The 26,420-nt window shown below is 57.4% G+C and overlaps 2 protein-coding genes across 10 annotated transcripts; both read left to right on the top strand.

Moving 5' to 3' along the window:
• Positions 1 to 5,290: 5,290 nt before the first annotated feature.
• Positions 5,291 to 17,255, top strand: TMLHE (trimethyllysine hydroxylase, epsilon). 9 transcript variants are annotated; one of them, XR_008840485.1, is made up of 10 exons: positions 5,291 to 5,411; positions 5,505 to 5,664; positions 9,781 to 10,026; positions 10,806 to 10,982; positions 11,658 to 11,937; positions 12,881 to 13,000; positions 13,168 to 13,404; positions 14,608 to 14,746; positions 15,461 to 15,815; positions 16,093 to 17,255. XR_008840485.1 is itself a non-coding variant. In XM_056491179.1 (10 exons), the coding sequence occupies exons 3-9, from the start codon at positions 9,855 to 9,857 to the stop codon at positions 15,590 to 15,592; spliced, it is 1,257 nt and encodes a 418-aa protein (XP_056347154.1). In that variant the 5' UTR covers positions 5,291 to 5,411; positions 5,505 to 5,664; positions 9,781 to 9,854; the 3' UTR covers positions 15,593 to 15,613; positions 15,898 to 17,255. The 9 variants fall into 9 exon arrangements, 6 of the variants coding, with proteins under 6 accessions (XP_056347154.1, XP_056347153.1, XP_056347152.1 ...); XR_008840484.1 differs by having other exon boundaries at positions 16,006 to 17,255; XR_008840483.1 differs by having other exon boundaries at positions 15,461 to 16,059.
• A 1,285-nt stretch (positions 17,256 to 18,540) lies between these two features.
• LOC130252996 (uncharacterized) lies at positions 18,541 to 26,341 on the top strand. The gene is made up of 10 exons (XM_056491168.1): positions 18,541 to 18,718; positions 20,914 to 21,240; positions 22,279 to 22,548; positions 22,864 to 22,980; positions 23,147 to 23,248; positions 23,885 to 24,007; positions 24,146 to 24,238; positions 24,939 to 25,031; positions 25,661 to 25,718; positions 26,176 to 26,341. Exons 1-10 carry the CDS (start codon positions 18,652 to 18,654, stop codon positions 26,219 to 26,221), a joined length of 1,296 nt encoding a protein of 431 aa, XP_056347143.1. The 5' UTR covers positions 18,541 to 18,651; the 3' UTR covers positions 26,222 to 26,341.
• The last annotated feature ends 79 nt before the right edge of the window (positions 26,342 to 26,420 follow it).

Below are 26,420 nucleotides of genomic sequence, written 5' to 3'. Positions count from 1 at the left end.
CGGGTTAAAGGTCAGGGTTGGGGTTAGGATTAGGGTAAGGGTTAAGGTGTGGGTTAGGCGTAGGGTTAAGGTAAGGATTAAGGTGAGGGGTTAAGGTTATGGGTAAGGGGTAGGGGTAAAGATTAGGGTTAGTGTTAGAGTTAGGGTCAGGGTCAGGGTTAGGGTTAGGTTTAGTGTTAGGGGGTTATGGGTTAATTATTATTGTTAGCTGCGCCCCAGCTGCACCCTGGCTCAGGAATTTTTGGAGGTGGCTCCAGGCAGGTAGGGGCAATCTGGCAATGAGACTTTCTGCTGGTGGATGTCCCTGAGCTGGTGACATGGGCGGGATCAGAAGGAGCAGTGGTGGCTCCCAGGCCAAGGTAATGGGTATGAAACTGTGACACAAGGCCGGGGGAAGTGGGGTCCTGGCCTTTCCCAGGCTGTGCCCTGCCCCACTGCCCTGCCAGTTTATCTTCCACTGCTGTGCAACCAAGGGAATATCAGCCAGGACAGGACAAACAAACGTCCCAGTTTGAGCTTCTTTCCTTCGAATAACCAAAAAAAAAACAAAAAATACCACTAGAGAGATGTGTAACTCAATTAAACTTACAAAGACTGAAACAAGTCAAATAAATAAGCATTTTTGTTTCCAGGGGGACATGATCCAGTTTGGAGGTGAAATTCTGGTGGGAGAAGTTGTTTTCCTCTTTCTGTTTCATTCCAGCAGCAAAGGTCGGTCAGGACCTGGAGCTCCAGTTCTTGCACCATTATTGGCTTGGGTGTTGTGGTTTAACATAGCTTGGTTTTTATTTAAAGGGAAAATCCATCCATGACAGAAGTGACTCTGTGAGAACTGTGGACAGCTCCCTCCACACCCAGCAGCAACAATCAGTTAGTTTGAATTACTGACCCCTCGTTAAAACACTTAAGAAAGCTGGACACGCCTCTGAGAAATCACATTTAAAAAGGAGGGAACTGGAAAAGATGGTAAAAACCCAATTACCCAGAGGAAAAAAACAAAAACAAAAAAACAAACAGAATCAACCCAAACAGTTTTTTCCTGTTTTTTACACTGGTTTTGTTGGATCGTTCATTTCAGGCAGGGTTGAGGTGGTCATTCATTAAACTGTTCCTACACCACAGTGAGTTTTTCTCAGAGCTTTTTCACAAACCATTTCCAGGAACATCCCTTTGGCTCAGCCACCCTCCATTCCTTCTGCTCTGGTGGAAATTGCCTCAAGGTTTCCTGGAAAACATGAATTCCCTTGTGCTAACCTTGTCCAGAAACTTTCCCCACGTGCAGAGAGAAATCTCTGTACGTCCTGCACATCACCCAGAGCTCTGCCTAACACCAGAACCACCAAAAAACCCCAGTGTGGGAGTCCAGGGTGCTCCCCTGGATGCTTCTAGACGCCCCTGGCAGGGGTCTCAGAGGCCCTAGCAAGGTGCCCAGGGGTCCTGGGGACTGGGTTTAAACCCCTGGGAAAAATTACCATCAGTGCAGGAAGAATTACAAGTCACAAAAAATAAGTAGAGTATAAATTAGATTGTTAGAAGACAGAAAAGTGAATTTTTAGAAATGTTTATATTAGGGGGTTTGAAGCTAATATGGAGGATTTTGGGCGTGGTATGACTTTTCTTTCTTCTTCTTCCATGTTAAGTGCCAGGCTGGCATTACTGGATTTGTCTGGGACAGATTTGGACAGTGAAATAAAATTGTCATGTATTGGAAAGTAATTGTAAACATTAGGTATTTAATTTATAGTATAAAAGATAATTCCTGCCCCAAGGGCAGGGCAGTGTGCCTTGGATCTCTAGCTGAACAGACTGCCGTTAGTTAGAGAAAGAATTTCTTAGATAAACAACAAACAACCTTGAAAACCTCAGAAAACAGCCCCCTGAATCTTTGGTGACCAGCTGGGAAAACCTGAACTTTAAACCACCTGCACGTGCTGCTGTGGGGATCTCAGGCTCAGGAGACACCCCGGGGCAGGGAAGGGGGATGGATTCGTGCAGGGCCAGGGGGAGGATGTACCTGTGGGATCCAGAGTGGGTTTTTCTGGAGCCCCATGGTGTGGGACAGCTGGCAGGGCCCTTCCCAGGCCAGGGATAACTCCCCGGCCCCTGCTGGATGTGGGATCTCGCCAGCAGCACCCAGGGAGGAGGGAAGAGCACTGTGTGGGCTGCTGCTTTTTTTAAAGCTGTTTGTGACCCCGGGAGCAGCGTGTGAGTGAGGAAGGAGGGGACAAAGGGGAGGGCAGAAAATTCCCAGATCCCAGCTGTCCCTGGGAAACCCCCAGAAAGTTCCCAGGCACTTTTCTTTCCCAGCACTCGTGTTCCTACACGCTGGGGCCAAGCAGCAGGTGCACCCCAGAGCTCCTGGGGGACAGGGGGGGCTCCTCCAGGAGGGTCCCAGCACTGCCTGTCCCTGTCCCACGGGATGCTGAGGGGCACAGGAGGGACCACAGACCCCAGTGAGACCCAGAGAGCCCCGAGTGGGGCACAGGAGGGACCACAGACCCCAGTGAGATCCAGAGAGCCCCGAGTGGGGCACAGGAGGGACCACAGACCCCAGTGAGATCCAGAGAGCCCCGAGTGGGGCACAGGAGGGACCACAGACCCCAGTGAGATCCAGAGAGCCCCGAGTGGGGCACAGGAGGGACCACAGACCCCAGTGAGATCCAGAGAGCCCCGAGTGGGGCACAGGAGGGACCACAGACCCCAGTTTCTCCTCACCCCGAGGAGAAACAACCATCCCACAGCAGGGGGATCCCCCTCCCCAGAGCCCCCCAAGGCTCCCAGCCCAGCCCAGGCACGGTTCGATGCCGTTCGCTCGCATCCATCACCCCCGTGGGGAACGCGGTGAGTCCAGGAGGGACCGAGGGACAGGAGGGAGCGAGGGACAGGAGGGACCGAAGGACAGGGAGGACCGAGGGACAGGAGGGAGCGAGGGACAGGCGAGCAGCAGGAGCACGGAGGACGCTCGGGGCACCCGCTGCCTCCTCCCGGGAGCACGATCGCGCCCGTGACAAATTCTCATGGAAACCGGGATGCCTGAGCCGTGAGCTCACCCAGTGACTGACTCGTTTACGTCCCGCGGGAGCTGCACCGAGGTTTTGGGAAGCAGCGGATCCCCGACAGATCCTCTGCCCGCCCACATCGCTTCTCTGAAAAACGCTGGGAAATCGGGAATCCGCGGTGGCACCAGCGCGTCCCCTCGCTGCGAGGACAGTGAGAGCCAGCGGCTGCTCCGCGCAGGGCTGGGAAGCCGCAGAGACTCACGACACCTGGGTTCTGGAAAATCAGGCATGGGAATTCCGGCACAGCGCTGCGGGGCTTCTCCCGGTGCTTCGCTGGGGTGGTTTGTGTGCAAGGGACCGGGGAGGCACCGCTGGGACCTCATCCTGCCCCATTCCCAAACCTGGGAGGAGACCTCATCCTGCCCCATTCCCAAACCTGGGAGGAGACCTCATCCTGCCCCATTCCCAATCCAGGGTCATTCCTGAGACCTCATCCTGCCCCATTCCCAATCCAGGGGGGCATTCCTGAGACCTCATCCTGCCCCATTCCCAATCCAGGGTCATTTCTGAGACCTCATCCTGCCCCATTCCCAAACCTGGGGGCATTCCTGAGACCTCATCCTGCCCCATTCCCAATCCAGGGGGGCATTCCTGAGACCTCATCCTGCCCCATTCCCAATCCAGGGTCATTTCTGAGACCTCATCCTGCCCCATTCCCAATCCAGGGTCATTCCTGAGACCTCATCCTGCCCCATTCCCAAACCTGGGGGGCATTTCTGAGACCTCATCCTGCCCCATTCCCAATCCAGGGTCATTCCTGAGACCTCATCCTGCCCCATTCCCAATCCAGGGTCATTTCTGAGACCTCATCCTGCCCCATTCCCAATCCAGGGTCATTTCTGAGACCTCATCCTGCGCCATTCCCAATCCAGGGTCATTTCTGAGACCTCATCCTGCCCCATTCCCAGCACAGGGAGGCACCAGCACGTTTAAGCACAGGATGTCCCTAGAGATGCTCCAGGCCAGGTTGGACCGGGCTCAGAGGAACTGGGGACAGTGGAAGTGTCCCTGCCCATGGCAGGGAGTTGGAACGGGACGAGCTTTAGGGTCTCTTCTGACCCAAACGGTTCTGGAATTCTCTGTGTGAGGATTCAGGGACAGTGATGGGAATAGTGACAGGGACAGTGACAGGGTCAGGGATGGGGACAGGGAAAGTAACAGTGACAGGGACAATAACAGTGACAGTGACAGGGCTGGGGACAGGGACAGGGACAGGGACAGGGACAGGGACAGGGACAGGGCAGGGACAGGGACAGGGACAATAACAGTGACAGTGATAGGGCTGGGGACAGTGACAAGGACAGTGACAGGGGACAGGACAGTAATAGTGACAGTAACACAGACAGGGAAAGTGACAGTGACAGGGCTGGGGACAGGGACAGAAGAGGGGCAGTAACAGGCACAGTAACAGGGCCGGGAACAGTGACAGTGACAAGTGAAAGTGACAGTGACAGTGGCAGGGCCAGGAACAGTGACAGTGACAGTGACAGGGCTGGGAACAGTGACAGTGAAAGTGGCAGTGACAGTGACAGGAACGGTGACAGTGACAAGTGACAGTGACAGTGACAGTGACAGTGACAGTGACCGTGACAGTGACAGTGACAGTGACAGTGACAGGAACAGTGACAATGACAGTGGCAGTGACAGTGACAGGAACGGTGACAGTGACAAGTGACAGTGACAGTGACAGTGACAAGTGACAGTGACAGTGACAGTGGCAGTGACAGTGACAGTGACAGTGAAAGTGACAGTGACAGTGACAGGAACAGTGACAGTGACAGTGACAGTGACAGTGGCAGTGACAGTGGCAATGACAGTGACAGTGACAGTGACAGTGACAGTGGCAGCGGGCTGCCCTCGCTGCCCGCCAGTCCTCCTGCCCGCCAGGGGGCAGCACTGCAGCGCGGCTCTGCGGCCCAGCCCTCACCGCTGGCGCTCCGCACACCGGCGGCGCCGCCCGTGCCCGCTCCATCCTCTCCTTCCCCGATCTCCGTGCCGCCTGCAGCGCTCCATCCCGCAGCCTCCCGGACCGGAGCCGCGGCTCCTCCCGGGGCGGCCAAGCCCGCTCCATGTCCCGTTTGCTGCCGGCCCCGTCCCGGTTCATGTCCCGCTCGCTGCCGGCCCCGTCCCGCCCGGCTCTATGGTCTGCGGGCGCTCTGCCCCGCGCGTCTCTATGGCGGCGGCGGCTCCGCCCCGGGGCGGCCTGAGGCGGCCCCGGCCCCGCTCCCGGCCCCGCTCCCGGCCCCGCTCCCGGCCCGGCCCCGCCGCCGCCCGCGGGCTCTGGGGGCTCTGGGGCCCGGCAGCGCCGCTCCGAGGCACCGGGGCCGCGCCGGGGGCCGGGGAGCAGCCGAGGTGGGTCAGGGACCGCTCGTCCTGCTCGCGGGGCTCGGCGAGGGACCCGTTTGCAACGTAGCTTTTCTTCCTTGTTTTTTTGCCTCTTTAAAGGGTCACCGAGACGCCGGTTCCCTCGGGCAGCAGCGGCTGATGTGGGGGAGCTGCGAGCGGCGTTTTGGACCTGGTGGGCGCCGGGAGCCGGAGGAGGAGGAGGAGGAAGGAGCGGCGAAGAGCCCGGAGCAGCAGCGCGGGGGCTGCGGGATTCGCTCCGGTACGGCCCGTCCGGATCGGGCAGCGCCCCGAGCCCTCCGTGATCCCTCAGCACCCCGAGCCCTCCGTGATCCCTCAGCACCCCGAGCCCTCCGTGATCCTTTCAGTGCTCCATGATCCCCTCAGTGCCCCGAGCCCTCCGTGATCCCTCAGCGCCCCGAGCTCCGTGATCCCTCAGCACCCCGAGACTTCTGTGATCCTTTCAGTGCTCCATGATCCCCTCAGCACCAAACCCTCCGTGATCCCTCAGCACCCCAAACCCTCCGTGATCCTTCATCACCCCAAACCCTCCGTGATCCCTCAGCACCCCGAGCCCTCCGTGATCCTTTCTGTGCTCCATGATCCCCTCAGCACCAAACCCTCCGTGATCCCTCAGCACCCCGAGACTTCTGTGATCCTTTCTGTGCTCCATGATCCCCTCAGCACCCCGAGCCCTCCGTGATCCCTCAGCACCCCGAGCCCTCCGTGATCCTTTCAGCACCCCGAGACTTTTGTGATTCTTTCAGTGCTCCATGATCCCCTCATCACCCCAAACTCCTCCATGATCCCCTCGTCACCCCAAACCCCTCCATGATCCCCTTATCACCCAAACCCTCTGTGATCCCCTCATCACCCAAACTCCTCCATGATACCCTCATCACCCAATCCCTCTGTGATCCCCTCATCACCCAAACCCTTCTGTGATCCCCTCATCACCCCAAACCCTCCATGATCCCCTCATCACCCAGACTCCTCCATGATTCCCTCATCACCCTGATCCCCTCATCACCCCAAACCCCTCCATGATCCCCTCATCACCCCAAACCCCCTCATCACCTCAAGCCCTCCATGATCCCCTCATCACCCCAATCCCACCCCCAGCCTCTCTCCACATCCCCCCCTCTCCACCCCGTGCTCCAGGTCCCAGGTAAAGCCAGGCCTAGGGCACATGGGCATTGCCATCCCATCAGAAGGGAATGAAAGGCTGCACTCGTGGGCACAGCTGGTTTTCTTCACTCCTGGAAAAACACAACTCCTCCCTGCCTGGGAGAGCTGCCTGGCTGCTGCTTGCCCGGGCAGGACCCAGGGCACCGTGTGATTTAGCATTTGGAGTTTATTGCAGTAACTCCTCTGGGGGGGATTCTACCATCAGGGCTGGCTGCTTTGCTGGAAAAAAAAATCAGAATTAGAACTTGTTTCTGTTGAGCTGTGTGGCCTGGACAGGCTTTGCTTGGCAAACAGGAGGCTGGAATAAGGTTCTGGGAGTGGGGCCTGCAGTCAGGTGGGGTGTGCAGATAATTCCCTTTGCTTCCAGGAAAATGAAGTGGCTGTGAAGCTGGCAGTGCCTGGGATGTCTTTATTAGCTCCTTAATTTCATTGAAATCCCGCGTGGGGAAGGGCTGGAAGGGGAATCTGGTTCCTGACAGCTGAGATCTGATGGAGTTGTCTGCAGGGTGAGGGCAGGAGCTCAGCTGGGAACAGCCAGTCTGCTTTTTGTCTCTGTGGTAATTAATTGTAATTAACTGAGTCAGGCTGTTAAACTCTGCCTGTGTCCTGTCCAAGAGGTGCTGCCATCCTGGGGGATCTGGTTTGTCACCTGGCCTTGTGCTCTTGGCCCCTCTGGCTCTGGCAGAGCCCTCAGGGCAGCTCAGCCTTTGCAGAATTCCTCTTTTTCTTGGTGTTCCTTCACTGCAGGGAGAACTGTCAGCTTAAAGGGTCCCAGAGGATCAAAACCCAAATTCCTTTCCCTCACTTTGGACTGTTGTGCTGCTGACACCTCCCTGTTCCATATGGATCAGAAACCCTGGTTCCAGGAGTAAAAACTCAGTGAGTGTGAGCAGCTGAATGTTTGAGGTGTTTTTAATAAAAAACACCTTTTTTTTCTTTTTCTTTTTTTTTTTTTTTTTTTTTTTCTCAGAGGGGCTGGAGCAGGGAAGGGAGGGCAGCAGGGTCATCCCATGCCCAGGAGGGTTTGGCTAAAATCTGGTGAAAGCTCCAGATTTGTGAGGTTTTTCCTTCCTTAGATGTTCCCATTGCTGAACCTGTGTGGTCACTCATTTTTTCACCATTTCCTTTGGCCAGAATGGGGGCTGTGGCTTTTCCTCAAACAGTTTTGTTTCCTTAAAATGTTTCTTGTGAGACAAACTGCAGGGTTAGGGTTAGGATTAACCCCTGGGAAACCCAGCCTTCCTTTCTGCTCCTGTCCTTTCTCTCCAAAGATTGGTGGGAATTCCTCAAACCACAACAGATTTGAGATTTCTGCTTTTCCCTCCAGCACTCTTCTCTCCTTCACCCTGTGGGTTCTGTGCCTGCTCCTGTGTCACCACCATGTGTGTTTGTGCACTGAGTATTTCATGTCTGCTGCCTCCTGCCCTTTCCCTTTGAGTTCTGAGGGAAATTTTGTCTGGAATTCTCTCCTTTTAGAGCTGCCCAGGTGTCTGGACCACATAAAGCATAAAGGTGAGGTAGCAGGAAGATAATTCACATACCTCATCCAGCTCTAAAACAGAAATTATAAATCTTTCCTTATCTTACAGATTTTTGGAGTTTAATCCCTCTTAGTTTTAGTATCTCTTGGGAAAACTGAATTTAAGGCTCTCACTGAGCTGCCTGAGGTGTTTTCTTCCAGGAAGAGCAGCACAAGATCTCCCTGACTAGGTTTAAACATCTGGGTCACTTCCCATTACCTGTGTTAATTCCCTGCCCAGTTTTTGGTACTGGGAGATGAGAGATAAAAGAAATGTGTGTGGAAAGATCAAAGTGAGGTTTGTGCTGAGGGGTTTGTGGTGTTTGGGGTCCTGTTTGTGTGTGCAAACAAGATTCCTTCTGTTTCCCACCCCTCACTGGCTCAAAAGCCAGACTGGACAGAGTTTCCCTCTCCCAGATAAGCTTTGTGAGTCTGTTCAGGGTTTAAAGAGTTTCTTTAAGATTTTAAAGCTGATAAACATCAGGGGCAGCTCCTGGATTGTGTAGCTGTGGGTTTTATTCTCTTGGTTATGGGATTTGTGTGTCAGATGGGGCTCATTCCTTTTCCTGTAGCAGATTTTCAAAGCTGGGCAGCAAGAACAGAAAATGGGTATCTTGGAAAAGGAGCCAAGAGGTTTTATCTTTTCTCCCAGGTAACAAGGGATAGGAGAAGAGGAAACACCCTCAAGCTGTGCCAGGGATTTAGGTTGGATGTGGGGAAAATTTCTCATGGAAAGGCTCCATGGCTGAAGTGTGTCAGTGTGCCTTCATCCCAAACCTTCTCTTCAAAAGCATTCCCACCTTTTCTCTCTAGGGATGTCTGCATTCTTTTACCCCTGCTTAACAGGTTGCTGGCTGGGAATGTGGCACCTCTGTGGATTTGGTTGTTATCACCAGCTTTTGATGTCTCTGCAGAGCAGGAGCAGATTGGACAGCCAGAGCTCCAGTGCCTGGACTCTCCAGATAAGAAAAGGAAGGAAAATCAGAAGTTTAGGATAAGAAATGCTTTCTGAGCCTGTGTCTTATCCAGAGAGACCACATTTCAGAGCAACTTCAAAGTGCTGTTAAAATCCTGCTGGGTTTAGACCTGGCCCCCAGAAATTCATAAACATGATGGGCATTTAGGCTGAGGCATCATCTCCTAAAACTTGTCAGGGTTTTGCTTTTCCTCTTTGCACTGAAGAGCTGTTACAAATTCCCCTGGGAGAAGTCTCCTTCTAATCTCTATCCTAAAACTAATCACAGTGGTTTCTCCTCCATGCCAGCTGTGTCCTTCACAACAGCAGAGATCTTCCTGCTCCTCCTCATGTTTTGCCTGCTTTTTCTAGAGCAGACCCAATTACTGGATTCCTCTGCTATTGCTTCCCTGACCAAGGTTAATGATTGCTGCAGTTCCATCCAGGAATGGTGAATTCAAACTGGGAATGCTGGAGGGGGGGCAAGACCTTCAGAGATGAGGCTTTGCCACTGTTTTGCACAGGAGTGTTGAACACAGCTGTCCTGGAATGGCTTTGCCTGGTAAATCACAGAATCCTGGAATGGCTTGGGTTGGAAGGGACCTTAAAGCTCATCCCATTCCACCCCCTGCCATGGGCAGGGACACCTTCCACAAGCCCAGATGGCTCCAAGCTCCTGTGCCAAACCTGACAGGATCTCCTTTGTGTCTCCTCAGGTCTGTGTCCTGCTGGGGTGTAGGACAGAGCGTCACATCCAGGTCACCCTGTCCCCTGTGTGCTGGCTGCCAGGATGTGGTGCCAGAGGCTGGCCTGGCTGCTCCAGGGGTGCCAGGGGAGCCCTGGGCATGGCTGGCCACGGCTGCCCCGAGCCCCCAGGCCCATCCTGGCTGTCCCAGCTCGCTGCCACCCCACTGCACCAGCATCCCCTCCCTGTGCCTGGCAGCTGCACCAGGACCATCTCGGTAGGTGTGCTGGTGTGGGTGCCACAGGGACAGCAGGGAGGGTTTCCAGCCTTGTTCCCTGCAGTGATGGGTGTTTTCCTTCTCAAATAGGGATGCACATGGGGCTGCCTCACGTTCCCTGGGGGAATTCCCAAAGGCAGGATGGGATGTCTTCTATAAGTGAGGCACTGCTAAATGAGTAATCAAATCCAGGGGTTCCGGGACAAAAACTGAGCCCTTCTCTGTGCCATACTCAGGCTCTCCCTGGCAGAGCCCTCCTCAGCTCTGGTGTGTGCCCACCTTTGCAGCTGAGGCCAGTGAGATCTCAGTACTCCCAGTCACTTGCAAGCAGAGGGAACTGCTCAGCATTTTACACAGTGGCTCCAAAGCAAAGGAGCCAGGCCTTCCTCATGTGACAGTGTATGTCCCTGCCATTGGGATGACTGAGTGTGGGCTGCAGCTGTTGGCTTTGTTGGTGAGATGCCACCACTTAGAACCCTAGTTGTTCCTTGAGTGCCAAACACCTCATCTAAATAGAAATTGCAAAAGTGGTGAAGTGAGCTTTATTTCACAGATAAATAGCCCCTGGTTTGTGTCCAGGGCCCTGGGCCTGAGACTGGGCTTCTGCCTGCTAAATTTCCCGAACGGATCAGGATTTCTCCCAGACCAAAGCTGCAACCACTTTGAACCCTGGCTACATTTGGAGTCAGAAACACTTCCTCCAAATGATACTAGGAAGCGGGGAGGGTGTGTTTGTTTTCAAAGGGTTGGTGCTCCCTGCTGTGCTCCCTCCCCTGCAGAGCTGAGCTACGGCAGCACGGTGATGCGCCTGGATTTCGTCTGGCTGCGGGACCACTGCCGCTCTGCCTCCTGCTACAACGCCAAGACCAGCCAGCGCAGCCTGGACACGGCCAGCGTGGACCTGGCCATCCAGCCCCGGGCTGTCAGGGTGGATGGCAGCACTCTCTTCCTCACCTGTGAGTCCTGAGCACCTGCTGCAGCCAGGGCAGCCTTATCCCCACAGCTTACCTGGTGTTCAACACTGCTGTGGCTGTGAACACGCCTCTGCACCAGTGTGTGCTTCTCCTGCCCAGCCCTGTGTGTGTGTGTGTGTGTGTGCACGGGGCGTGGGTTGTTTCTCCTTTCCTTCCCATCCTGCGTGGGCAGCTGTCAGCCCTGCTCACCATGCCACTTTTCTGTCCTTTCTCCTCACTTTCCCAGCTGCTTCCTTCCTTTTGGTGGAACAACCTTTACTTTATAGAACCTTTCTGCCTTTATTTGGTAGAACCTTTCTACCTTTATTTGGTAGAACCTTTCTACCTTTATTTGGTGGAACCTTTCTACCTCTATTGGAGAGCTTGACTTCAAAGCTTTGACTATGCTTGGGGTCCTGTCAACAAAAACCAAAAGCACTGCAGATGCAACAGCTGGCTGGGAATTTGCAGAGGGTTGCAGCAGCTGCCCTGAATCGTGGCAGCAATGACAGCACCTTTAGGACTCGTGGCCTCTCAGGTCATGTTTTGGGTGGCAGCAGGGTGCAAAGAGCCCATCCCCAGCCAGGTGATGAGGGTGGGGCCTGTCCTGGCTGACAGGTGCCACCATCTGGGCTGGCCAGGGGGATGTTGGTGACTGTGCCCCTGTCCCTGTGGCAGGGCCAGATGGACACGTGACACGCTACGGGCTAGAGTGGCTGGCCAAGAACAGCTACGAGGGGCAGAAGCAGCAGGTGGTGCACCCCAGGATCCTCTGGAATGCTGAGATCTACCAGCAAGCCCAGGTCCCCTCCACCGACTGCCAGCGCTTCCTGCACACGGACGAGGGGCTGAAGGAATTCCTGCAGAACTTCCTGTTGTATGGGATTGCTTTTGTGGAAAACGTCACTCCCACCAAAGAGCACACGGAAATCGTGGCAAAGAGGGTCAGCATCATCAGGTAGCTGGGCTGTCCTGGGAAGGGTCAGCTTGTATTTTGTGTGGCATGGATTGGTTTGCAGGCAAATGCTCTGGCTGCTCCCCTTGACCTGGGATGGAGGATCCCAGTGGGGGATCCACCCTCCTTTATGGGAGAGCTGGGAGTCACTCAGTTCCTCAGCTGCCCCTGGAGCATCCCATGACTTTTGTGACAGTGGAACTGTGCAGAGAGGAGGGACTGGAGGAAGTGGCTGTCTGGGAAGAGCAGAGCTTTGCAAGGAGTGACATTTCCTGTTATGACTTGAGGGGTCATGAGGGCAGCCTGGCCCTGGGAGCCAGGGAGATCAAAAACCAGTGGGAGCTCTTGCTGGAGAAAAACAGGGAGAGGTGTTGGTGCTGGGCTGAGCTTGGGGCTCTATCCAAGCTGCAGAAACAGTTTGATTTGCCTGGGGCTGTTGGGAAAGAAGGGATTGCTGTTAACAAACAGTCATTCCAAATAGAAACAAGGGGCTCTAGGGAGTATGCAGCCAGCTTTTGTCTCCAGGCTCCCTCCCCCTGTAGCCCCTGAGTGCTGTTTGGCTTGCCTGCTGTCCCTTCCCTCCTGTGCCTGTTGGAGGGGGAGGGAGTGAAAACAGGATTGTGGGAAGAAGAGATGGAATTATTGGGCAGCCCTGTGTGGATACAAGTAAGGGCTGGCTGCACTAGGGCAGCTCCTTGTGTCACTTCCATGACTGGGGATGGTGGCTGGTGTTAGTGGAGGGGAAGACTCGTCACCACCAATCTTTTGGGGCAGAAAAGAGGAGCTGGACACCAGAAGAAGGGTTAGAAGCACCACGCCTGAAATCTGAATTTTGTGAAATTGTTTGTTCTGCTTTAATGACTCTGCATGGGGCAGAGGGGAATAACTCCAGTGTAGGGGAGGATGTGCCTTACACAGCCACTCACCTGTGTTATCCCATTTGCAGGGAGACCATTTATGGCAGGATGTGGTACTTCACCTCTGACTTCTCCCGGGGGGACACAGCCTACACCAAGCTGGCCCTGGACAGACACACAGACACCACCTACTTCCAGGAGCCCTGTGGGTACGTGCTGCTGCAGGGACCCCTCCCACTGCCCTGCCTGGACACTTCCAGGCGCGGGGCAGCCTCTTTGGCTCTGCATTTTGGGTGGCACAGCCGTCACCCCGCAGCTGCTGCCGTCTCCCGGTGCGGCTGGGTTTGGGAAGCAGCGCGGGCCGATGTCTCTGCAGCATCCAGGTGTTCCACTGCCTGAAGCACGAGGGCACGGGCGGGCGCACCCTGCTGGTGGACGGGTTCCGCGCGGCCGAGGAGGTGCGGCTGCAGGCCCCCGAGCACTTCGAGCTGCTGGCCAAGGTGCCGCTGCGCCACGAGTACGTGGAGAACGTGGGCGGCTGCCACAACCACATGGTCGGAGTGGGGCCCCTGCTCAACGTCTACCCCTGGAACAACGAGCTTTACCTCATCAGGTAAGGGCCAGCAGCCTCTGGGGCTGTGCTGGTGCTTCTCCAGAACATTCCGTGAGTATCTGGGTGTGAATATACCAGAGTGTCTTGGAGGAGCAGGGATGAGCACCCTGTGTTCCTCCTGCTTTGGAGGAAGCACCAGCACCTGATACAAAGATGGGTGTCAGTGCTGAGCTTTGATTTTTCACTCCTGACATTCTCCCTTCAGCTCCAAGCTCTCATCCCATTCCATTAGAGATGCAGGAGAATTCAGCTCCAAGCTCTCATCCCATTCCCTATGAGATGCAGGAGAATTCAGCTCTTCTGTGGAGAAGCCCCTAGAAACCATCCTGGGGGAGTGCAGGATAATCCATTCCAAAGGGAACTTGGGCTGATTTTTGAAACTCCAGTTTGGCTCAGTTCTGGAGGTTGCCCAGCACTGCTCTGCTCATAGTCTTGCCATGTCCTTCCATAGAAAACCAGGAGAAACAGGTGTGCACTTGATAGTAAACTCCTCTTGCCCTCAGTGCTGTGTTCCCAAAAATCCTGTGCTGGCAGCACAAGCTCTCTGGTCACCTCTGCAGCCTCCCTTAAACCCCCACAAAGCCCACAGGCTCCTGGGGTTCTCTTGGAAGGTTCTCTCCTGAGGTTCACCTGGAGCTGCATTGGGCAGTCTCTTGTCTCTCCTCTTGCCTGGAACAGAGACTAGACAGAGCAAAAGGCATAAAATTGGTATTTATTTATTGAAAGGAATAAAATAGGAATTTATTGAAAGGAATAAAATAGGCGTTTATTGAAAGGAATAAAATAGGAATTTATTGAAAGGAATAAAATAGGCGTTTATTGAAAGGAATAAAATAGGCGTTTATTGAAAGGAATAAAATTGGTATTTGTTGAAAGGATCCACCTTGGGCACTGTAAGAGCCTGGCTGGGGCTACCCCCAGCTTAAATCCCAGGTGGATCCCAGTCACTTTTACACTTTTATAAGTTTTGGTTCATCTGCATATTGGGGTCAGTTGTGGGCTTGCCCCCTTTCCCTCACTGTTGTTTCTGCTTTTTGGTTACCAAAAGTCCTTGATTCTTTAGCTAGAAAGGGATTTTTTTATCTAACTACCCTGTGAAGAGAACCTATTAACACCTAACATGAAGTTTCAGAGTTCCACACCAAGCAGCAGGGACTGTAAAAAACACAAAATCTGAAGCCCAGGGCGTTCCTCTCCCTGCAGGTACAACAACTACGACCGTGCTGTGATCAACACCGTGCCGCACGCCGTGGTGCGCCGCTGGTACCACGCCCACCGCGCCCTCACCGCCGAGCTGCGCCGGCCCCACAACGAGCTCTGGGTCAAGCTGAAGCCGGGCAAGGTGCGAGCTGGGGCTGCATCCCCTGGGGCTGCATCCCCTGGGGCTGCTGCGGGGTGGGCTTGGAGCAGGTGTGCACTGCCATACCCAGCATTATTCCTCATTACTTCTGCTTGTGTGCTCTGCTGTCCTACAGCAAAATCAGCTCCCAGGTGAGGCAGAGGTGTTTAGTTCAAGCTCTGCCTCAGAGGAAAGTTAGTTCCCAGTTAGTTTCCCAGTTTCCAGCCACTGAGATGAGAATCCTCAGGAGCAGAGAGGCCAGAACACTTAATGTTCAGGTTTCACTTCTTGCAGAAGAAATTACAGCTCTGAGGTTGTGTTTGAGCCCTTCCCTGGGTAAGTGACACCACAGAGGAGGTTGGAGGTGTTCAAATCCAGGTTCCATGGGGCTTGGAATAACCTGGGAGGGTGGAAGGTGTCCCTGCCCATGGCAGAGGGTGGAACAAGATGGGCTTTAAGGTTCCTTCCAACCCAAGCATTCTGGGATTCAGTGATGAGTTGGCCACTGCCTATTGCTGTTTCCTCTGCAGTAGAAAGGAAAGAAACCCCAAAATGTGTTTGTGGTCTGGCTCCATATAGAGCTGTGCTGGATCCCTCACCGGTGCCGGTGGAAGGGCACACCCTTACCTGCCCTTCCAGGCTCCAGGGATGCCCAGCACTGCCCAGCCAGAGGCTGCTGCCCTGCCTGCTGTCCCCTGATGGCCTTTCCCCCTGCAGGCCCTGTTTGTGGATAACTGGCGGGTGCTGCACGGCCGGGAGGCGTTCACGGGGTACCGGCAGCTCTGCGGCTGTTACCTGACCCGGGACGACGTGCTGAACACGGCCCGCCTGCTGGGGCTGCAGGCCTAGCCCGGCCTGCTGCTGGGAGAGGCAGGAGCCCCCCAGTCCTGCTGCTGGGAGAGCCTGCAGCCCCCAGTCCTGCTGCTGGGAGAGGCAGGAGCCCCCCAGTCCTGCTGCTGGGAGAGGCAGGAGATCCCAGTCCTGCTGCTGGGAGAGCCTGCAGCCCCCAGTCCTGCTGCTGGGAGAGGCAGGAGCCCCCAGTCCTGCTGCTGGGAGAGGCAGGAGCCCCCCAGTCCTGCTGCTGGGAGAGGCAGGAGCCCCCCAGTCCTGCTGCTGGGAGAGGCAGGAGCCCCCCAGTCCTGCTGCTGGGAGAGGCAGGAGATCCCAGTCCTGCTGCTGGGAGAGGCAGGAGATCCCAGTCCTGCTGCTGGGAGAGCCTGCAGCCCCCCAGTCCTGCTGCTGGGAGAGGCAGGAGATCCCAGTCCCACTGCCAGGAGAGGCAGGAGCCCCCCAGTGCCACTGCCAGGAGCCCCTCAGTGCCACCCCTGGGAGCACCAGGAGCCCCCCAGTGCCACCCTGGGAGCACCAGGAGCCCCCCAGTGCCACCCTGGGAAAGGCAGGAGCCCCTCAGTGCCACCCCTGGGAGCACCAGGATCCCCCCAGTGCCACCCTGGGAAAGGCAGGAGCCCCTCAGTGCCACCCCTGGGAGCACCAGGATCCCTTCAGTGCCACCCTGGGAGCACCAGGAGCCCCTCAGTGCCACCCCTGGGAGCACCAGGAGCCCCCCAGTGCCACCCTGGGAAAGGCAGGAGCCCCCCAGTGCCACCCTGGGAAAGGCAGGAGCCCCCCAGTGCCACCCTGGGAGCACCAGGAGCCCCCCAGTGCCACCCTGCCATGCTGCTGTTCCCTCTGCCTGTTGCACTGCACTCGTGTTGAGGGCTCAGCAGCCCCTCAATTTGTGACAAACTTCCACTGTGCCTCCTCTCCCATCCTTTCTTAAGGATGAACCTCACTCTTTGGCTGGATTTTTTCCCAAAATTGTCCCGCTCTGAATGTAACCAGAGGTGCCTTTCAGCTCCTGTGGCACTGGAGGGCCGTGGGGTAAGGAACAAAAACAAATCCCACTCTTACAGAATTTTTCATTCTGCCACATCTTTTGGGCTGTTACAGAATTTTTCATCCTGCCACATCTCTTGGGCTGTTACAGAATTTTTCATTCTGCCACATCTCTTGGGCTGTTACAGAATTTTTCATCCTGCCACATCTCTTGGGCTCTGCTCTGAGCAGACCTCAGGGCAGTGCAGGTGCACAGGTGCTCAACTTGCTGCCCTTGTTTAATCCAAACACTGAATGTACAGATCGTGGTGCCAAAACATTCCTGAAATCAGATTTTCCTGAAATCTGCTCTGGCTGTGGGACCAGCTCCCTGATGCTCCCAGTCCCAGGGTTCCCTTCCCATCCCTGTGAGCCCCTGGGAATGAGCAGGGCTCTTTCTGAGCCCAGCTGGGCAGGTGCTGCCAGGTGAGCTGCCCTCTGTCAGGTACAGCTCCACTGGCAGCCTTGGATCCCAGCAGGAGCCAGTTTTAAAATGCAGCAGGAACATGAAGCTCCCTCCAGCCAACTTTTTCTTCCACTATGGACAAAGACTGGGAGAGTCTGAGCTGGAGTCACAATTTACTGAAGAAATCGCAATAATCACGCTGATATCAATAAAGATTGTACAAAAAGAGAATGGTTTGCTCACCAAAAGGGCCCTGGGACAGAGGTGGGAGGTGGCCATGGTGGCAGGGGAGGTTCCCTCCGGGGTGAGCCCAGCAAGAGGATCCCTCCTCTTCCACCTCCAGTGTTTGAAGGGGACAAAGCCTCTTCCTTCCACAACCAGGGAAAGAAAAAAGGTTCTGCTTGAGCATTCCCTGCTGGGAAGGGTGGGGAACGTGCTGAGTGTCCCCTGGGGCTGATCCCATCCCATCCCTGGATCCCTGGATCCCACCCCGCCCTCCCCGAGCCGCTGCTCCGGCCGTTCCCTTCCATCCCACACGATGGCACAAGATGCCAGAAATTCCCTTTTCAAAAGCCCATCCCCGGGCGGGCTCGGGGCTCCCGGTGCCGCCGCTGTCTCCATCCAGCCCAGGAGTTGCTGTTCGCAGCCTCTGTGGCTGTGGAGGGTTTTTTAGGATGTACAAACTGAAAATCCCTTTGCAGAAATCCTGCGGGCAGAGACGATCCCAGCACACCTCAAGGGCTGCAGCAAAAAGCTGCTCACGGGTAGTTTAGAGCCAGACCGAGCCCCTGCTCCCCTCGGACCGGGCTGGGGGGAATTCCAGCTCCGCTCCAGGCTCTGGGAGAGGAGCGAGGGGAAGGGATAGGGATGGATCCTCTGGGGCATGGAAATGGATGGAATTTTTATTCCTGCCCGGCAGAGCCCCCGATGGATCCCAGCGCGGTGCCGGAGCCGCGGGCAGCTCCTTCCCGGGGGAACGGGGACGGGAGAGGGAACGGGAGAGGGGACAGGAGAGGGGACAGGAGTGGGGACAGGAGAGGGGACAGGAGTGGGGACAGGAGAGGGGACAGGAGAGGGGACAGGAGTGGGGACAGGAGCAGGAGAGGGGACAGGAGCATGAGAGGGGACAGGAGTGGGGACAGGAGTGGGGACAGGAGTGGGGACAGGAGAGGGGACAGGAGAGGGGACAGGAGAGGAGAGAGGAGTGGGGACAGGAGTGGGGACAGGAGAGGGGACAGGACCATCAGGAGAGGGGACAGGAGAGGGGACAGGAGCAGAAGTGGGGACAGGAGAGGGGACAGGAGAAGATACGGGATCGGGGACAGGAACAAGGACAATAGTGGGGACAGGAGCAAAGACAGAAGCAGAGACAGAAGCAGGAGCGGGGACAATAGCGAGGACAATAGCGAGGACAGGAGCGGGGACAATAGCGGGGACATTAGCGAGGACATTAGCGAGGACAGGAGCAGAGACATTAGCGGGGACAGGAGCGGGAGCTGCGCTGCGCCACTCCCGGGAGGAGCCTGGGAGGGGAATGAGCTCGGAGGGAGCACCGGGAATCCATCGCGGGCTGCGCACCGGCCGTGCAGCCTCCCCCGCCGCTCCCACCGCGCCCAATTAGCGGGACATGGCTCAGATCGGGGCTGCTTCCCCTCGGCAGGTGCTGCTCGGAACCGCCTGGCTGCTGCTGGCAGGTAAGGGGTGGGCTGGGGTGGGCTGGGGGCTCCTCACCTCCTCCAAACCCCTTTGGAACCGGCGCAGGCAGCTTTTAGTTAAAGGATTAACCTGGAAGGCAAATTGTGCAAGGAGAGACGAGGTGGAAAAGCCACGCACAGCCCCGGGGGTAAATGTCTGCTGCAGGCAGGTTTATAGTGGGGTGACAGCTGTACCCACACATAAATATCAGTATTTATGTTAATGTCTGTGTTTGTGTTGAAAATCGATAGGTAAAAGTAGTTTAAAAGTTTTATTTCCAGTTAAACTCATCTGAGCGTTTTCACTGTGCTCCCCAAATAGTCACTGGCGCCTGAAACACAAACCATGGAATAACAGGAGGGTTTGGGTTGAAAAGGATCCTAAAGCTCATCCCATCCCACCCCAGGCTGCTCCAGCCCTGTCCAGCCTGACCTTGAGCACTTCCAGGGATGGGGCAGCCCCAGCTGCTCTGGGCAACCTGGGCTAGATCCAAACTCACAGAGATTTTCAGGATGAGCAGCTAAAATAGAAAGGAAGCCCATTACCCTCCAGCCTGATTTTGGGATGGTGTCAGTGTCTGTAGGATGAGTTTTGGCCATTGCAGCTGCAAAAGATGGAGTGTTTTCCTCTCCCCTTCAGCTCATTGTTCTGTTCTCTATAAATAGTGATTTCTCGGCTGAAAAAGGAGATTTTTTCAGATAAAAATAATTTTTAGTCATTAATTGTGTTTTCTCCCTCCCAATCTACAGTTTGGGAGGCAGGAGGACATGAAAATAGCTGCCTCTCCAGGTTACAGGAGGGAGAAATTAAAACCACCAGTTGAACCTGACTTCACCTGCATTGTCACACCTGTTTTCCCTCCCACCTGAGCTGCAGCATCCCCAGGGGTTTCCAGGGCCTGGCAGGTGCAGAGGGAATGCAGGTGAACAGCTGCTTATCGGGGCAGGAGCTGGGACAGGCTGAGAGCAAACACAGCCCGTGAGGAGCCCCTGGATCCCTGCCCCCTCCCTGCCCCTCTCCTCTTTCCTACCATCCCCTTCCTGGGGAGGGGGCTCTGGCACTGGGACCTTCCCACAGCAGCTCCTCCTTCAGCCCTTGGGTCGTGACAAGCCCAGAAATTTGGGGAAGGCATCCTGCATCCAGCAGCACGTGGACACCTTCAGCCCCGAACAAGAGCAGGAATTCTGTGGCTGTCCCACCCCTGGAAGGGTTCAGGGGAGGCTGAGCAGGGGTTGGAGCAGCCTGGTCTGGAGGAAGGTGTCCCTGTGGATCGAGATGAGCTTTGGGCTCCCTTCCAACCCAAACCTTTCCAGGGCTCTGTGAACTGGGGATGAGCCAAGGGAATTAGGTCAGTGTGACAAAAACTCAGGTGGGAGAAGCTCATTCATGGGCAGAGCCCCCATCCCTGTGCCATGGGCAGAGCCCCCATCCCCAGCCCCATCCCTGTGCCAGGGGCAGAGCCCCCAGCCCCACCCTGTGCCATGGGCACAGCCCCATCCTGTGCCATGGGCAGAGCCCCTATCCCCAGCCCCACCCCGTGCAATGGGCAGAGCCCCCAGCCCCATCCCTGTGCCACGGGCAGAGCCCCCAGCCCCACCCTGTGCCATGGGCAGAGCCCCCAGACCCACCCTGTGCCAGGGGCAGAGCCCCCATCCCTGTGCCACGGGCAGAGCCCCCAGCCCCATCCTGTGCCATGGGCAGAGCCCCCAGCCCCATCCTGTGCCATGGTCACAGCCCCACCCTGTGCCACCGGCAGAGCCCCCATCCCCACCCTGTGCCTTGGGCAGAGCCCCCAGCCCCACCCTGTGCCATGGGCAGAGCCCCCAGCCCCATCCTGTGCCATGGGCAGAGCCCCCATCCCCATCCCTGTGCCATGGGCAGAGCCCCCAGCCCCACCCTGTGCCTTGGGCAGAGCCCCCAGCCCCATCCTGTGCCACGGGCAGAGCCCCCATCCCTGTGCCACGGGCAGAGCCCCCAGCCCCAGCCCCACCCTGTGCCAGGGGCAGAGCCCCCAGCCCCATCCTGTGCCATGGGCAGAGCCCCCAGCCCCATCCTGTGCAATGGGCAGAGCCCCCAGCCCCACCCTGTGCCACGGGCAGAGCCCCCATCCCTGTGCCATGGGCAGAGCCCCCAGCCCCATCCTGTGCCACGGGCAGAGCCCCCAGCCCCATTCCCACCTCTCTCCTCCCTCCAGGGCTGCTGCTGCCGTTCCCTCCGGCTCTGGAAGCTGCAGGACCCGTCCTCAGAGCTGTGGGATCCTCGGTGCTGCTCCCTGGGCTGGGGAACACCACCCACAGCCGTTCCACACGCTGGGAGTTCCTCAACGGCAGCGGCCCCCTCCCCATCCTGCAGCACCTCGGGGGGGTCCTGCCCCCAGCCATCCACCCTGCCTATGCAGGACGAGCCCTGTTCCATCCATCCAACGGATCCCTCCTGCTGCAGGACGTCCGGGAAAGCGACAGTGGCACCTACAGGGTGACAGGAGGCAGGGAGAGCCGGGAAACGCAGCTGGAAGTGCTCTGTGAGTGCTGGGAGGGTGGTGGATCCCTGTCTGTGCAGGCTCCAGGGGCTGGGTGGGCCAGTCCTGGCCCTGTTTGCACCTGGCACGTGTGGAGAGCACCAGGAGACCTCGGGAAGAGGCTCCAGCCTGTGCTGGGGAGCAGATCTGGGAGAGCTGCCCTGTGAGACCCTCCAGGGACAGAGGGACAGCCCCATCCTGGAAAGGCAATTCCCTCCCTCGTTTGTCACAGCTCAGCGCAGGGGTGGAGGGAGTGTGGGAGGACAGAGGGGTGATGGAGGGACTTGTAACAGGATGGAAGAACCAGTGGGGTGATGGGGGATGGAGGAACCAGAGGGATGATGGATGAACCAGAGGGATGATGGAGGGGCTGGTGGGATGATGGAGGAATCAGAGGGTTAAGGGAGGGGCTGGTGGGTTCTGTGGTCCCTGCCCTGCCAGGGACAGCTGAGCTGAGGGTTCTGCAGAAGCCACCACCCTCAGGCCAGGCTGTCCCCTGTGTCCTCAGCAGGCGCCAGCTGCCACCACAGAGACCAGAGGCACTTACAGGGCCCCAGATCCCTCAGAACTGCTGCCAGCAATTCCCTTGATGTGCTCTGCTTTCTGCCCCTCTCAGCAATCACTCCGTGGCCACAATGCCACCACAGCCCTGTGCCACACAATCTGGGTGGGATCTGCTGCCTTCTCTGCTCTTTTCTCATTTCCTGGCACATCTCAGAGTGCTCTCTATTTGCCCACATCCATTACAAGCAAAACCAAACCAGTCCTGAAAGCACAGCAGCAGGATGGAGCTCCCAGGGGACGGCACCTGTGCCCACACTGGTGATTGCAGCCCAAGGGATGCTCCAGGTCACCTCCACTGGCACAGGTGCCCAGAGCAGCTCTGGCTGCCCCTGGATCCCTGGAAATGCCCAGGGCCAGGCTGGGCAGGGCTGGGGGCAGCCTGGGACAGCGGGAGGTGTCCCTGCCAAGGTCCCTGCAACCCAAACCATTCTGGGATTTCGTGTCTGAGAAGGGCTGGGGTCTCTGCTCCCTTTGCAGACCCCGTGTCCCGCCCCCAGCTCCGGGCCAGCAGCCTCGTGGCCGGGGCCGCCGGCCGGGTGGTGTGTGAGGTGGCGGAGGGCAGGGTGGACAGCATCAGCTGGAGCAAGGACGGGCAGCCCCCGGCCCCGGGCAGCGTGTCCCGGCTGTCCGGCAGCAGCAGCGCCCTGCAGCTGAGCCCAGCCACGAGGTCGGACTGCGGCTCCTACTCCTGCAACGCCAGCAACGGCATCAGCTGGCAGGAGAGCTCGCTGGAGATCGCCATCGAAGGTCTCAGCTCCCGCTGCCCCTCCTGCCCTCCGCCCTCCCCCGGCGGGGCCTCGGCGGTGCCACCCCACCCTGTCTCCATCCCCCGAGTCCCCCGAGGTGCTGCTGGGTGAGGAGCAGCCATTCCCACCTCCTGGGGGTCCCAAATCCAAGGCGATGCTGGGCGGGGGCAGGAAGGTGCTGCCTGTGGGCTGGACACCGCATGGAGTGGGTTTGGGATCTGTCCCGGGGGTGCAGGATCCCCGCGGCCACCAGAGCGGGGGCTGGTCCTGCCGCTGTCCCGGCTCCTGCCCCTCGGGGTCCCTCTTTCTCCTCCAGGTCTGTCCCATCGCTTGAAGCACACCCTGAGGATGGCGGTGGTCGCTGTGGTCTTCGCCGTTGTCTCGGCGTGGGGGTTGATTATTCCTGTCTGCCAGTCCCAAAAGCTCCGGATAAGTGAGTTGTGGGGAGCAGGACCCCGTTTCCCTCGGCTGGTGGGGTACAGCAAAGAGCATCCCCCAGATCTGGGATATCCTGCGGCATCCCAGGGCTGCAGCCCGCCCTGAGCACCTGCAGGGATTCTGGGGGTCACAGGGTCACCCCCTCTGCTCTGGGATTTCAGGGGGGGAGCTCTGGCGGTGGCTGAGCTGCTACACCTGCGGGCTGGTGTGCATCGCCTGCGCCCTGGACGGCACCGCCGGCGTCCTCTGGATGTGGGAGGAAGGTCAGGGGGGCTGGGGGACGGAGGGAGGGGGGACAGACCCCGTGGGAGATGGAGACCCCGGAGAGGGAGGCAGAGAGGGACAGGGGGGTCACAGCAGGGAATGTGGGGGACAGACCCATCAGAGCAGTGCAGGATCCACGTGTGACTCCAATGTGTGACCCCAATGTGTGACCCCCACGTGTGACCCCCACGTGTGACTCCAATGTGTAACCCCACGTGGGACCCCAATGTGTGACCCCACGTGGGACCCCAATGTGTGACCCCCACGTGTGACCCCCACGTGTGACCCCAATGTGTGACCCCAATATGTGACCCCACATGTGACCCCAATGTGTGACCCCCACGTGTGACCCCCACGTGTGACCCCACGTGTGACCCCAATGTGTGACCCAAATTTGTGACCCCAATGTGTGCCCCCCAGCTCTGCACCACCTCGTGCATTACACACCCTTTCCCTGCACAATTATTCCCAGTTATTCCCCTTCCCCCAGACCCTTTCCCAGCAGGACAAAATGATCAGAGAAAGAAGGGCTGGAGAGAGGAGGGTGGGTGGGTGAGGGACTCAGTGCAGGTCCCAGGAGGTGAGGGGTGGGCAGGGGAACTCTGGGGTCTCCGCCTTGTCCCTCTGTCTGTCAGGCCCCTCTGTGGCTGTCATACTGCCCGAGATCACCCTGAGCTACCTCACCGTGGTCACCTTCCTGGTCGCCACCACCGTGATTTTCCAGCCCGCCGACTTCAGCCACCTGAAGAGCAAAAAAGGTGAGGGGGTCCCACCAGGACGGAGCAGGCTGCTCCCCAGGGGTTATCCCACCCTGAACATCACCCCAGCCCTTGAAACGAGCGCTGCCGCTCCGGCTGGTCCGTGAGCAGAGCCCGGGGCCGTGCCCGCTCCCGCAGCTCAGCGCACCATGAGCTACGCCGCGCCCGGGGCCGTGCTGGCCGTGCTGCTCAGCAGCGCCTTCCTCATCCGCAGCATCCACCAGCGCCACGGTGAGCACGGACCCGGGACCCCCGGGACCCCCGGGACCCCTCAGCTCCCGTGTCCCACCCCTCAGCTCCCGTGTCCCACCCCGCAGCTCCCGTGTCCCACCCCGCAGCTCCTGTGTCACCCCCTCAGCTCCTGTGTCACCCCGCAGCTCCTGGTCACCCCTCAGCTCCTGTGTCACCCCGCAGCTCCCGTGTCCCACCCCGCAGCTCCCGTGTCCCACCCCTCAGCTCCTGTGTCACCCCTCAGCTCCTGTATCACCCCACAGCTCCCGTGTCCCACCCCTCAGCTCCTGTATCACCCCCACAGCTCCTGTGTCACCCCCGCAGCTCCCGTGTCCCACCCCGCAGCTCCCGTGTCCCACCTCTCAGCTCCTGTATCACCTCTCAGCTCCTGTGTCACCCCTCATCTCCCGTGTCCCACCCCTCAGCTCCTGTGTCACCCCACAGCTCCTGTGTCACCCCACAGCTCCCGTGTCCCACCCCGCAGCTCCCGTGTCACCCCACAGCTCCCGTGTCCCACCCCACAGCTCCCGTGTCCCACCCCGCAGCTCCTGTTCCTGTTCCCGAACCCGGGAAGGGACATCGTGGCAGGAACATCTCGGTTTCGACATCCTCCGCCTGTTTTATTTTCTATTTTTTGTGTGTTTGCCCTCCCATGGTGGCAACCTGCCGCGCTCCCTTCCTCGCCCGGCGCCGGTGGCAGAAGGAGGATGCACCAAGTTCATGGATGTGACTGTCCTGGTGGCCAGCACGGCGGCCGTGGTGGCCCTGCCCCTCCTGGCCATCGGCCTCTGCTGTGAGTCTGCTCCTCCTCCTCCTCCTCGGGGGCCCCGCAGCACCCAGCAGCCACAGCAATTATTTAGAAGTGCTTTATTTGGTTTCTGTGAAGCCCCCATGGCTCCCACTGACTGTTTCCCTTTTCTGGGAAGCCCCAGGGGCTGTATCCCAAATCGAACATCCCAGGGCTGTATCCCAAATAGAACATTCCAGGGGCTGTATCCCAAATCGAACATCCCAGGGCTGTATCCCAAATCCAACATCCCAGGGGCTGTATCCCAAATAGAACATCCCAGGGGCTGTATCCCAAATAGAACATTCCAGGGGCTGTATCCCAAATCCAACATCCCAGGGCTGTATCCCAAATAGAACATCCCAGGGGCTGTATCCCAAATAGAACATTCCAGGGGCTGTATCCCAAATCCAACATCCCAGGGCTGTATCCCAAATCCAACATCCCAGGGCTGTATCCCAAATCCAACATCCCAGGGGCTGTATCCCAAATAGAACATCCCAGGGCTGTATCCCAAATCCCTCTCCCCAGGGGCTGTACCCCAAATCCCTCACCCCAGGGGCTGTATCCCAAATCCCTCACCCCATCCTTGGTGCCTCTCACACTTCCTATCTGGGGACAATTTGATTTTGCAGATCAAAGGACTCAGAGCTGTCCCAAGCAGCAGGATGGCTCTTGGATGGACAAAGTCAGGTATGACCTGTGTTCCTATTTTCCACAAAGATTCCAATTTTCCACATGAATTTGTACATTTTGAAGTGAAGGAAGCAGGATGTGGAAACTCTCCTGGGTTTCAGTTTAAGACCCAGACCCCAAGGAAGATCCAGCCCAGCCCTGGGCTCTTGCTGGGTGCAGGGGGAGGCTCTGGTGGGGTCCCCATCCAGCAAAGAGTGAGACCCCACTCAAAACTCCCCCTCATGGCCTCAGCCTGAAGTTTTAAAACCTGAATTCCTCCTGAGTTCATTCAAACAGAATGGTTTGGGTGCAAAGGGAACTCTAAGATTATCCTGTCCCACCCTGCTCCAGCCTGGCCTTGGACACTTCAGGGACCCAGGGGCAGCCTCAGCTCCTCTGGGCACCTGTGCCAGGCCCTGCCACCCTCAGGAACGATTTTGCTGCTCAGCACATCCCCCTCCTCTTCCTTCCACAGCTTTGAGATGTCTGAGCCAGGCCCCAAGGACACCATTCCCAGCTGAGATCCAGGGGGGTGGCTCTGAGCTGGCTCAGCCAGCCCCAAACCTCCCCAGGTTCAGTGGGTCCAGAACTCATTTGGTTCCTCTATGATCCTCATAATAAATGTCCACAAAATTAACCTGATTCTGCCTTTTGTTTTTTTTTTTATAAAACAGACCCAGAGGAGGCCAAATGCACATTTCCCCCTTTCCTTCTCCAGAA

The sequence above is a fragment of the Oenanthe melanoleuca genome, chromosome 4A, assembly GCF_029582105.1.
Source record: "Oenanthe melanoleuca isolate GR-GAL-2019-014 chromosome 4A, OMel1.0, whole genome shotgun sequence".
Classification (NCBI taxonomy): domain Eukaryota; kingdom Metazoa; phylum Chordata; class Aves; order Passeriformes; family Muscicapidae; genus Oenanthe; species Oenanthe melanoleuca.
The sequence above is the reverse complement of the archived record's forward strand: the minus strand, read 5'-3'. Positions and strand labels throughout refer to the sequence as shown.

Excerpts from the sequence above, each read along its gene's own strand:
- TMLHE (XM_056491179.1), top strand. The coding sequence starts at position 9,855 with ATGTGGTGCCAGAGGCTGGCCTGGCTGCTCCAGGGGTGCCAGGGGAGC. Across the intron at positions 10,983-11,657 it reads CAGCACTCTCTTCCTCACCT|GGCCAGATGGACACGTGACA; the intron begins GTGAGTCCTGAG and ends TCCCTGTGGCAG. Across the intron at positions 14,747-15,460 it reads TCAAGCTGAAGCCGGGCAAG|GCCCTGTTTGTGGATAACTG; the intron begins GTGCGAGCTGGG and ends TTCCCCCTGCAG.
- LOC130252996 (XM_056491168.1), top strand. The coding sequence starts at position 18,652 with ATGGCTCAGATCGGGGCTGCTTCCCCTCGGCAGGTGCTGCTCGGAACC. Across the intron at positions 24,239-24,938 it reads CAGCATCCACCAGCGCCACG|AAGGAGGATGCACCAAGTTC; the intron begins GTGAGCACGGAC and ends CGCCGGTGGCAG. Across the intron at positions 25,719-26,175 it reads TCTTGGATGGACAAAGTCAG|CTTTGAGATGTCTGAGCCAG; the intron begins GTATGACCTGTG and ends TTCCTTCCACAG.